General features: G+C 39.5%; 1 protein-coding gene across 5 annotated transcripts in view; it reads left to right on the forward strand.

Moving 5' to 3' along the window:
* med13a (mediator complex subunit 13a) overlaps positions 1–13,140 on the forward strand; it is a 66,951-nt gene that overhangs the window by 23,430 nt on the left and 30,381 nt on the right. For all 5 annotated transcript variants that reach the window (XM_079247324.1, XM_079247325.1, XM_079247326.1 and 2 more), the window contains exon 4: positions 11,751–11,896. In XM_079247324.1, coding sequence (XP_079103450.1) covers positions 11,751–11,896 — 146 coding nt within the window. The remainder of the gene's footprint in view (positions 1–11,750; positions 11,897–13,140) is intronic.

Here is a 13,140-nt window from a genome sequence, read left to right on the forward strand (position 1 = left end):
ATATGTATATGTATGTATGTATATGTATATGTATATGTATGTATATGTATATGTATATATATGTATGTATATGTATATGTATGTATGTATATGTATATGTGTATGTATGTATATGTATATGTGTATGTATGTATATGTATATGTATATATATATATATATATGTATATATATATATATATATATATATATATATATATATTATTCCTCTTCTTGAGGTGTTTTGTGTCAGCTGGTCAAATTATGTAATTTGATAAAATACATTTCCCCCCCCCATCTGGACATTTATTTCTCAAAGAGCTGAATGGACAAATGGGAACATTTTACAACTTTACCCTAAAATTCTCATAGGATATATGAAAGATGGTAAATTTGTTTAAAAAAAAAAAAAAAAAATGGAAGGGTTGGGGGTATAAACCAAACAATAATTTCTAATAGTTTCAGCCCAAAGTCAATGTTTTTTATATTTATTTTTTTTTTTTTTTATTTCTTTAATTCACATCTGCACCACTTTCCTCAGTCATCCGCCAACCAGATGGTTAAAAGCTAAACGATAAACAGGTAAAAGATCCGTCTTGAGTGTGCAGCTGTAATAAGCTTGCAGATGGAGAACATTGGACCCCCACTACCCCGCCCTTTTCGATTATCATGCAACTCCTGTGCAGCATCCAAAGTCACCAGTTGGTGGAGGCTGTAGTCAGCTGAGAGTGCTCATAACCTCAACCCCAGACCTCAGCCTGTGCTGAAATGCTTACATCATCTCTCCACCCACCCCCGTCCATGTTTCTCATTTAAACCTGATGTCTATGTGGTGAACGATACACAGTAAATAAAATAATCAGGAATTGAGAGCGTTGAATTTAAAATGGACTCATGCTGGTTTTTCTTTTTTCTTTTTTTTTTTTTAGCAAGCTATAAAAATCAATGGATTTCAGATGACTCTAGATGCTCTTTTGTTTATTTCATTCTAAAAACATTTAAAGATGGAAGTCTATGAATGGCAACCATTTTAACATACACAAGGTATTTATTTATGGGCGGCAGTGCATTGTCCCTGCCTTTGTTTTTGTGTGTCGCTACAGCTCACAGCAATTTGTTTGTCTGGAGGATAGGCAGCACTAAGTTATGCTGCCGGTTTTCTTTGAGCCTTCCTGTGCTAGGTAGACTGCCTTCAGGAGACAGAGACAGAGTGGGAGAGAACACAAGGCAAGGAGTGAGTAAAGGAGCAAGCGAGGGAGAGCTCCTTTTGGTTGTCATGGCAGCAGGGAAATGCACCCTGGGATCGTGTGTTTCCAAGGTGAAGCAGGATGCTCATGGTCTATTGGTCAGCTTTGGGTAGACCAACTCGTTGACTTACTCCTAATTGGCTGCATTAGTGAAATTCAGAGCAACATTAAAGCCTGCCTGCTTTGATGTTCCAGTTTGATCAGGACAAAAAGGGATAAAAGTGTTTTATCTGCTTGGCAAGCGTTGTGTAGTTAAAGCAGCATTTACAAAGATCTGTAAAGTGTTCCAACTGCTCTGCAATCAGGGGAGCCTTAGATTGCTGCTCCAGTATATTTAAATAAATGCGTACTTTGTTGTTGATTTGTATATTAGCACACCAAGCTGCTGTGAAATAAGGCCACTTTAATACAACATATACTACAATGGTGGCTGGTCATGAATAAATACTTGTTCTCTCAAATATGTCTGTGTAATTATATGCAGATGTCTGCATTTTTTTCTCCACTACAAAGGCCTATGCCAGCGTGCTTGTTCTTACTCAGTGTTGGGAGGTGAGTGTGTGAGCCCTGGTGGCTGAAGGAAGCAGAGAGCAGCACTCTGATAAGTAGGACAGTGCAGGATAAAGGGCCACTGCCTCCAGTCTGGGCCTAAAGTGCTAAATTTATCCCACCCCCTGCTTCCAGCACAACACAAACACACAGGGAGACAGGCACACAAACATGCCTGTCAACAATTGGCATGCAAAGCGAGTTCTCATTGAAGGGAGTCAGAGCTGGCACACAACTTTTTATTAGAGCTACTGGTGTTAGGCACGAGAAAAGCAGTCCAGAGAAACTGCCTACATAACATGTGTGCAAGTGTGCAAACAGACGAGTCACACTCATATAGACATACAGGACAACTCAACACCTCTACCAAATACCCTGCCCCCAACTCTCACACCGTTACTCGCTGCCCTTGCTTATACCTCATCAGTCTCTCTAGCAACATGAACTCTATGGAGACTGGGCTGCAGGACCATGTGACCTGGCACTCTGGATAAATCATGTTTCCAGAGAGATTCCTTCCAAAAGATAAATATGGCTCCTAAAGGAAAAACATTTTTGCATTGGTAGGTTCATGGATTTAAATGCAGCATCGACGAACCATACCAATTATGTATATTTAATTGGTTTAATTGTTTCTGTATTCAAATTAAAAGCAACTTCCTTGCTACCACTGATTATAGAAGTTTGCAGAAATCAGCTATTTTTAACTACATACCCAAATTCAAACATCAGCGCCTAATCATTTCTTAATTGCTTTGAACAGATCAGTTCAAATAATATTTCCACGATAAGCTCCTGCCTTAGAAAAGCAAGCAATCATCTCATTGTGGTTCAGGACCAAGATTTACTCCCTTATGAGTGCCCATTTAGAGTATTTCGAGCGATGCAATGAAACTTGTGGCACCTTGTGAGATTATTCAGTAATTTCCGCTCATGATTGTCTCATTTGCTCTAATGCCAGTTAGAGACCCTGGGAGAGCAAAGAAATAATCTCCTATTACCAAACTTAATGGGTATTATTATGGTTTTTTTTAATATATATATATGTTGCAGTTCTTAGGAAACCCATTTTGGTGTCAGCAGTGAAATGCAAGGAGTACAGGCAGGCAGGGGCTATATTCCTTCTTCGTTTAGGGAATCCTGTGTCCTAATGTTTCTTCTGCCACCCACCCCCCTGTTTTTGTTTGCCGTCCTGCCTCCTGCATTCCTCCCATCATCCCATGTGACTAGAGGCTGTAGCAGAACGCAGGGCCAAGCGAAGGTCCAAAGTAGTCGTCATAGTTAATCCATCAGGCGTCACTCCCTCCTTGTCTTTCCCTCCCTTCCTCTGTCCTTTTCTAAGAAACTGCAATTCCTCTGGTAGTGTGTTTTAATCCAGAGGTTCAGACAGATGGTTGTATTTAAATCTAATCTCTTATGTTTCTTTCTTTCCTTTTTTTTTTTTCTTCTTTCGACTATACTGCTTTATTACTTTATTGCTGTGAAGTGCTGCAAAAGGTGCAAAAAAAACAAAACTACATTAAAAGTACATAAATTTGAAGTTTTTAACAGTTTAATGTGATAAACAGCTTTAATTAAATGAGCCCTGAGGAAGATTAAGTGACAGTAGAGGAGAAGGTTGTGTTTTCTAAAGAGGCATGGAAATCTTCTTTTCAGTATGACACTATCAGCAGAGTTATTTGTGTTGCTGGTGTAAAAGATCACTTGAAACAAGATGTAGAGACAAGACGTTACAAGTACAATTCCACTGCCCTGAACAGTGCGTTCTACCCACTTTATGTTTTCTCTCCAATGTTTGCATGGTTACAAAACTCCCCACAAATTTAGCCCTGTTATGTATTAACATTTCTTTGTGGAATATATCAAAGATGGTACTAAAAATTGTAAATAATTGGGTAATAGTACATATTAATAAAAAGACAGGACGGTAGGCCTTGTGTTTCTGGGTTAATTTAAAAACCCAGCTTTAATCCAGGATAAGGCTGACTAATTGCCCATGGGCTCTTAATAATGAATCTTTTTTTCACTACAGCTACTCTACTCATATTAAGTCATGAAAATGACTCTCAGGATCATTAGACAGACTTGAAATAATTTTTGTTTTGCACACTTAATGTTGCAGTTAAATGTGAGCATGTTTTAGCTGACATGTTTTGAGAATTACACACACATATACAGACATATACAGATACTGCATCTTAGGCATATTTTGTTTCTGCAACCATGCTCATAAACATAAACTGTGAAAATATTGTCAAAGACAAACAGTTATGTGGCTGCAATTCTGGCTTTTTTTTGGTGGTGGCAGGTGCATGAGTGGAACCCTGGCGTGCATGCTTGTGTGGGCTGCTGTCAGGGTTATGTCACAATTATCCTGATTCGGCTCCGGCTGTATCTGTACGTGGTTATGATCCACTTGCAGTGGATCGGATTTCTCCTCTTTTTACGGACATGCTGTTCTGTCTCATCCTATTTCTCTTTCCCTTCCAAGTTTAATCTGACGTATATAAAGAAGCTCATCCTCCTCTCCATTTGTGGCAGAGGGAAATCAATTCAAAGTAATAGAGCTCTGCATGTGTGAAAGTGCTGGGCTTAAGAGTTTTAGTTGAGTGTTTTCCCAGCATTCAGTCTTCTGTATAAACCATGCGCTAGAGCTTTAGCTGGTATGTGTCTCCCCGCCTTGTGTGTGTGTGTTGTTTTTTTTGTGGGTTTGTTTCATTTTGGCAGGAGACTGTGTTGTTTCACAGTGGTCAGGTGGCTAGACAGTAGGGAAGATTATATCATCCTGGAAATGTGTCCTCTGATTCACTGCTGTTTATCGACTGGAACCCCCCAACCCCAATACACACACACACATTCTATCAGTGTTTTATTTTTTCACAAAAACATAAAAATCAGGGAGTTTAAATATTTTCCTTAGTCATGTCAGTAATGTAGAGTTGTGGAAACTAAACAGAGTCGGCGTTGTTCAGGAAAAGTCGCCCTCTTGCTCTTTCCAAATAAAACTTAGAAAACGGATTTTCTTAGCAAGTCTCATTCACGTCATCATTCCTGGCAAAAGTGATTCATACAGTCAGGATCTGTCTCACTACTGTAAGTTTAATTTCCAGAAACCTGTTTTGTTAGTGTCTGTAAGTGTGGCTGTGCCAGGATGCCCTGTCACTGCAGCAACATGTGAGCTGTCAAAACATGTTCCTATGCCTCAGATCATGATAAGCTGCCACAAAAGCAAGACCTTTAGGTACAAGGCAGATTAGAGGTAACTTGTAAATAGAAAAAAAAAGGCCAGTAGCAGAGGATTCTCATTTTCTCAGAGGAAGGCACACTTGTGTTTGGAATGTGTACATAAGCTAAACGGAAGGTCAGCTCTCAGAGCGTGGCCGGCCAAGCCCAACAAACATCTGTGGAATGTCACAGCTTTGCAGCACTTTCCTTTTCTTCCATCCCACCCCACAGTCCATGGCCTGCAACCAACTTTTCAGTTCATTTAACATCCAGTGTCATAATTACCTTAGAAACTTTGCATACGAGATGCAGGCATTTGTCAAACCTAAGGAGAAAAGCACATTGCTCAGAAGTTAATGGCTTTTAAGAATCATGCCATCTTTTACTGCCTTGACAGCTTTTTTGTCTTCAGACTCTGAGAGATCAGAGCGTTGCAGCAGGACTTTGATGTTGCCACATAATGAGATTCAGATGAAAGGAAAACAATGAAGACGACCAAAGCATGTCACACTGGGGCACAGTTTTGTCAGTAAACATGTTCAGAAAAACTAGTGTAAAAAAATAGTTAAACTGCTGGAGGTGTTGCTAAGGTGGTGTTGCTTACATGTTGGTTGCCTTATTCAAGAAGAAATTTCTTGTTTCTTCCCACCATGGCAGTGGCAAATGATCTGCTTGTCAGACAGAAAAAGATTTTTGCAAGAAAATAGTAGATCAGATAAGATTTGTGCAGATCAGCTAGAATTATAGCTGATTGAGCATTGATGTCTGCAGTTAAAACTGCAGTTGAAAGACAGGCTTTTGGGGAATTGTAATAAAATTGTTCTGACCTTTTTTTTTGTAAATAAAACATTCAATTAGGTGAGTTGCTAATTGACAAAGTAATTGACTAGCAGAAGCCCTGAAGGTTTAGATTCAGATTGGGGTAAATGGTGTTAAATGCTTTGGAGAATAATGAGCGTGAAGAGCCTGGCACAGCAGGGTTTCACCAAGAAAGAAATTAAATGAATGAATGAAATTAAATAAAAAACCTTATTAATTCCCAATGAGAAATATAAAATCTGCTGTAATACACATTTATTTAATTTTTAAGATGGTTATAAATCCATCTGATCACCTGCTTTAGTGCTACATAACAGAGCTTTTGTGAGAAAGTGACAGTCAGTTGAACACCCGCCATTGTTGCACATGCCGCTGCACAGGTCGCCGCTGGTCTCTGGCACCTGACTTCAATGACATGCCAGCTGGAAACAAATCCACCCACCTGCCTTCCTTTGTCTGCGGCAACCCGTCAAATCCTCGCTGGATTATTTTATTGTCTACTTACTGAGCTAAAGGCCACCAGCTATTTGCATCTGAGAGGTGGAGCAGGGAGTGCCTGTGGATGATCAGAGCCAGCAAGCTCGTGAACGTGTGCAACGGCAAGGAGAGGAAAAGATGAGAGCAGATCAGAGAGCAGCCCCAGCCATTTGCCAGTTAATAGATGAAGAGCAGAGGAGAGCAAAGTGGGAGGATACAAGGTGACAGAAAAAGAGATGATTAAATAATCTTCTGGCTGTTTTTCAGGCTGCAGCTACAACCCGTCCTCCTTTTTCTTTCCCTCAACGTGACAGACACAGTCAGGGGCATGGTAAAATGTGAAGGGAGATGCCCCAAATCTAGTTTACAAACATCTTATCCTGACAAGTTGCACCAAAGGCTTTTACACTGCATAATTTAGAAGCTGCAAACAAAACAGGATGAGAAATGTCCACTTTCTTTTAGGAAGTATTTATGTGTGTCCATCAGCAGTGCATACCATCCTGCCGACAGGTTAGGCTTAATTGCATGAAATGCAATATTTGTTGTACTTAATACAAGACTTGGTGTTTGGCATTTTTTTAAAAGGTGCAAGCAGTATCTTGCTGCAGGGAGGATGATGCTCTAAAATCCTTGAGAATCAGACTCCTGAGGCAGGTTCAACACACTCTAACAAACACAATGTGCCATGAATGAGCGTCCGCAGGGATTTCCTGAGGACCCTGAGGCAGAGTGGGAAGTTTTCATGTGAAATGATTTCTGATTTTAATTTGGACTCAAGGCAGAAAGAAATAGTTTTTTTTGTTTCTTTAGAAGAAAAAGACATCACTGCTGTGAAATATTCCAATGTAATGTTGCAAAACTTTTAAAAATTTTAATTAATAAAATAGAATTAAATTAAAGAGCATAATAGTCTTTTATTTTACCTTATTTTTTTATTTTTTTATTTTTTTTAATTTTTTTTTTTTAGGAAGACAATCTGGTTGCGCCCAGTTGTTTCCAGCCTTACACCAAAGCTAGCTAATCAACAGTAGGCTGTAGATTAATTATTATAAGTTTGTCTTTTAACAAAACAGTAGTAATATATAGGGTATTGCACATTCAATCATTGTATGTCGTGGTTTTCCAAAACATCCTTATGACCCACTCACCTCCTCTTGCTGTGAGCAGGTATAAAAGAGCAGGTCCAACAGCAGCTGCTTTTTGCAGGTGTGAATGTTTCTTGTATGCTGTGGACTCTAAATTTGTGTTTGTAGCAGCAGCATGCTGGAGATGTTTGCTAAAGAACTGAATTGGCTCAATGCTATTCAGTTGCAGGGACATAATGGTGAATACTTCTGTACACAGTCTGACAGATTCAACAATCCGTTCTGTACTTTGTTACAGCGCAAGCTTTACTAAATCCTGTTTCTTTTGTGTGAGAGACTGCAGTGAAGACAAGTGTGTCATGTGGTGTTGTTGACGCTTCAGCGCTAACTTGGCCAGGCGCTAATCGACCAGCTGTTGACATTTGAGCCACGCTTCGGAAAATCACGATAATATGATTGTTTATTTCTCAGGGTTATCTTAATCTTATCTAAAATTTACAACAAAAAAAAAAGTAGAATGAAACTCTTTGTATATTCGAAGTCACATTTTCATTGTGACAAGCCTGAGAAAGTTTAGATTTCGACAACTGGCATGTCTGATAATGTTCTTTATTTACCGGCTGACAGTGAGAAGAAAAACCCATACAATCGCATTTGTATAGAAAGTTATCTCAATCTGTTATGATACTGTGAGAGAAATGGGATGTACTTCTGCCTACTAAGCCACAGATGGCAGCCATTTACCTCAAGCTTGTAAGTGCCATGCCAACACAGATGTGAGTAAATGAGTAGCTTTAGTTTGTTTTTGTATTTGAGGGGGAGAAGGGAGTGCTGTATATTTGTTGTCTACAGAATACACAGCCATATTCTGTCTCATTGCCAGTCTTAAAGGCATTCCCCCCTTGAAGGCATTTTTTTTTGTGTGTAAATTTCCTTACATGTATATAAACACAGTTCAGGATGTTGTTAATGTCTTTAAAAATGTGGCTTTTTTTTCTAAAATAACTTTTACTACTGATTGCTTTTTTGTGTCCAAATGTGCCACCGATATCACAACTTTTGCACCTTGCTGTGTGAAAATATTGACCTTTCTTCCTATCGCTTTTCCCTTGATTCTGATCTCCCAGCTGGTTAGTGGCATGTCCTGTCTCAGTGCTGTACGGTGCTTTGCACCCCTCCTCCCCCCAGGCACACCACACACTGCAGCCAAAGTAGTGTAATTTACTACTTAGGTACCAGAGCCATCGTGACACACCTTTCAAACAAAAACGTCGTTGCTCTTTGTGCCAGCATGCGGTTGAATTCCCCAGATGTTTTTTTTCCCCTCCTTTTCTTCTTTTCACAACCTCATCTAGCTGCACGCCAGTCCTTTCTTCTTCTTCTGTTTTCATTTCTGCTTGCCATTAGCTGTCTCATGTTAATGGCTGTTATTTCCTGTGTCTGATAACAACATTTAAATGTCCAATATTACTTCACTTTTTCATTAAAAATCTGTATGTCTGCATTAACAATATAATCTTTTGACACAGGCCTGTGAAATATGACTACAGAAGGGGTTGTTGCTTGGCTGAACTTACAATGCAACTATATTATATAAACCAGTGATGGGTAGTTTTTTAAAGACAGACTCTCATCAACTGAGCTGCTCCAAAGAATAAAAAAAAAAAATCGAGTCATTATCAAATATTTTGGCGTTTTCTCACATTGGTAAATTTCTGGAACACCAAAGGAAAAAAAAAACAAAACATAAACTGACAGTCACCAAGGTCTCTTTTTGCAGTTGTTACAAACACCCGCCAAGTGTAGTTTCAGCCTATTGTCAAATTACTCATTAACAGTAGTTAATAGCAGCTTGCATGATCTGCACATGGATATATTTGCCTTTTCTTTATTTTTTAAAACCTCAACAAACATCAGTCACTGCCAGCCAAAGGCAAGGAGCTAATTGTTTTCTTCACCAATGAGATGAGAACAGTAGAGAATCATTGTAATTTGCTGGCCTGGGTGTTAGAACGTAGCCCGACCCACTTTTTCACATTTTTAAAGTAATTATTGCTTGTATTCAACTTTATTTGTATAGCGCCACTTCACAACAATGTTTATATTTATATATGTCAATATGCAGTTGACTTCTGCAGTGTGGAGGCTGGCTGTCATGCAAGACTGCAGCAATGCAAATGCTTGCTGGCTGAGTTCACAGACATAGTAGAGCACAGTAAGAGACAGAATGGATTTTGGTGACCTTTTATCAGTTTGACAAACAGGAAAACGTATTCAATCAGACAGTAATTATGGGTCAGTAAGAAAACTCAAATAATGGCATGTTTAAAAAACACAACTGCTTTAACTTAACCATAAATGAACCAAAAATGACTTTCAACCTGTTGTGATATACTTAGACCATTATTAAAATGCAACACTTTAAATCAGCATAATTTTAAACAAGATTTGAAGATAGCAAAGAACCTTTTAAAGCTAACATTGACACTTGAAACCAGCAGCCATTGGTGTGTTTTAAGTGGACAATGCTCCAATATATAATATATAATACAAACCTCTTGTCCAGCAACCGTTCCTGAAGATGTGCAGATGGTGACTCTTTGTTGCTGTATTGGATGAAAACATGTAGTCCATTGTCCACTAAGCTGCAGCCAAACAGAATGTTTAAAAGTTATGTGAGCTGGCAGGACACCGTACATGAATGTAAACACAGTACAAGGGTTGATCTGTCTCTGACGTGCAACTGCAGGGAAACTGATGCTGCTTTCTGATGAAAATACAGTTGCATAAAGGGTTTAGCCAGCTGTGTGTACTATACCGAGGTGACGTAAAGTGTTTATGAAATGGCTAATTAACCTTACAAATCTCTGAACTTGTTTGATTTGTGGCGAACTGTTAGTTGCTGTTGATGAAATAAAACTGTTTACAAATGATTTTTTTTTTTACACTTTTTATTCATAGTGTGTTTGGCTTTGCTGTGAAACTATTCTTATATTACTTTTTAAATAGAAAAAAATTAACAGAGCAAAGTATTTTATTTTTATGATCATTTTCTCTTCAAACATTAAGCCCCATCAATGTGTTAACTGTAAGCACTTTCCCTGTAAACGGTTGTGGGGGGTCTGTATCTGCTCTAGCTGATACTGGCTGGAAGGTGGGAAATGAGAGCCACTTTAGTCTGTTATACTATGTAGGTGGTATTATCTTGTTGAAGTCCTCTCTCTATTTTCCTTTCCCTCCTCCATCTGCTTCACTCTCCCTCTCTGCTCCTTCTCTTTAATCCTCTGCAGAGTAGGTGTGTCAGAGCACCAGATACAGGGAGAGAAGACTGATATTTGCTTAACCAAATCCTCAGGGGGAGGCAACCCTCTTTGATCCACTTCCAAATTCACTGCGTCCACTCTCATTCGGTCATTTGTCACTTGTGCTGTCTCCTTCGTTTTTCTGTGTACATGTGTGTGTTTGAATGGGTGTGTGTTGGCAGTGAGAGGAAAGCATGCAGACAATGCTCTGCATTTAGCCCTGCTGCTTTCTTCTTCCTCCTTGCATGTCCTTGCTTTCCTTCTGCAGTTTGTGTTTTTCTTTGTTGCATGCTGTTGAGTTCAGACTGGCACAGGCAGCGTTGTAAGCAGAAGAGCTGTTTTATATATATTTATATATATATATATGTGTGTGTGTGTGTGTATGTGTGAGAGTGTGAGTGAGAGGATGCACTGTTTTGTTGCTGAGCTTATTGGCTTGAATGCCAGGGTTAGTCAGGGCTTGCCCCTTTGTTTTACACACAGCACCACACACTAAGCAGACAGATGCACAGTCACACTCACAAACCACCTGTGAGCACAGCCTGATTGGCTGGTTCCATTCTGACCTTTGTGGACAAGATTATTGTGGCCCAGTTATTTAAAATTCCCACCCATGCTTGTCATCTCTTGAAGGGATTGAGCGTTAAACGTAAATTTCATTCCTATTTACAGTGATATCTGAGTAAAAGGTCCAGCTATCAGAGCAGTTTGACACAAGCAAAGAAGCACCCTTGGATCAGATTAGCTGCCTTTTCGATTACTCCCCTGCATTTATCTCTGGCTTCATCTTTCCTTTTCTGAGTCTTTATCACAGTGATGCAGCATGTGAGTGAGAAGAGCTATTCCACTGTCTTTTGGTAAAAATTTCACAGGTTTAAAAAAGTCTTAAGACTTTACTATTGCCTTCTTCACCATCTCTTCTTTATCTGTGAAAGGGAGCCTGAACTGGGCAATCTGATATGACTTACTTCTCTACCAGGTTTTCATTGCATGTCTTGCTTTTACATATCAAAACATTGTGGTCCAAAATATTCTTCTCACTATTTGTTCCTCTTCTTCCTCACAGTGAACATCTGTCTTGCGCCTTCACCTTCTTCTTACATGGTGAAAGTAATGTGTGCACCAGTGTGGAGATCAACCAGCACCAGCCCATCTACCATCTCACAGAGGAGCACCTCACTTCGGCCCAGCAAGCGTCCAGCCCATTTCAAGGTGGGTCCCCCCATTTCATGCTTAACAACACCTCACTGAACTATTCATGTTAGATTACAGCGACTAGTTCGCTTTTGGCTTCATCTTAGGGCTCTTTCAAGCCTGTACATTTGGCTTGAATCCTGGTCCGTTAGCTAAGAAAGTCTGCTTCATTTGGGGAATTGTTAATGACCTGATTGGCATCAAAGACGTGAACTCTGGTCCGCCTGCAAATGCGGGTATTGATCTGCTTCAAGTGAACCAAATACAGGAAGAAGACTACAAAACAGAGGATATTGTGGGTGAACACAACAGAAACACAGAGCTGTGTGGGACGATAGGTGGCTCTGGCCGGGAGAAATGGCTCGCCGTCAGATGAGAAAGAATACAATTAAAGTTCTGATGGAAATGTGGTCGATCCAAGACTGCAAGGTTCTGATGCAGCTCCGTGTTGTGTGTTGGAGACAGAAGTAGTTCTGCATTAACAATGCATGATGAATAGATGTTGTCTTCCTCATTGTGTCTCTTCTTCTCCTTCAATAAGTTTTGATGCAGTTATGTTATGTAAAAGGCTTGATTCCTCTGAGAACTGTGCAGTGAATGCAAACGCTTGGCGGAAGAATGTTCCAACCCACAAATGAGTGGAGTCTGTTAAATTATTTGACTGCACTGTAAAAGGAGATGCGCTCCAGTCTTGTTGTACACAGTATAATGATAATAAATGGCGTTCTGATTGTGATTGCATCTAGACTAGCTCATTTTCCTGATGTGAACGCACCCTTAACGTATTTAACGCTGTTATTATTGTTTCCTGGAAATATGATCAGTAGATAAACATGGACAGTATTAATGTGTCACTTTGATTTGACGGGTGAAGTTTCACGCAGTTATAGAGCGATGCATAATTTCCATTAAAGATGGGTCAAACCTCAATCTGTGGTATCTGGAAAATTGCATGCAGCACATGACGGGATCTGTCTTGATTTTGTTTTTGATTAGCTTGTTTTGTGTTTTAATTTGGTGCTTCAAAACTGCTGTGGAATTTCCCACATCAATACAGGACTAATCTGAGTAGAAGCCTCACATTTAAGTGATAAGACATGCCTGCCCCCCACCATCATTTTAGATTCTATTTACTTCTTGTGTTTTCCCCAAAGGACACCCCACTTATCGCAGCCTTCTGAATCAATCTCAAACTGTTGGGCTTAAATTAAAAAGGTTAAATGTGCAGTAATAAGTGAAATATCCTTTAAGATCACTTTTTA

Source organism: Telmatherina bonti (assembly GCF_933228915.1).
Source record: "Telmatherina bonti genome assembly, chromosome: 10".
Classification (NCBI taxonomy): domain Eukaryota; kingdom Metazoa; phylum Chordata; class Actinopteri; order Atheriniformes; family Telmatherinidae; genus Telmatherina; species Telmatherina bonti.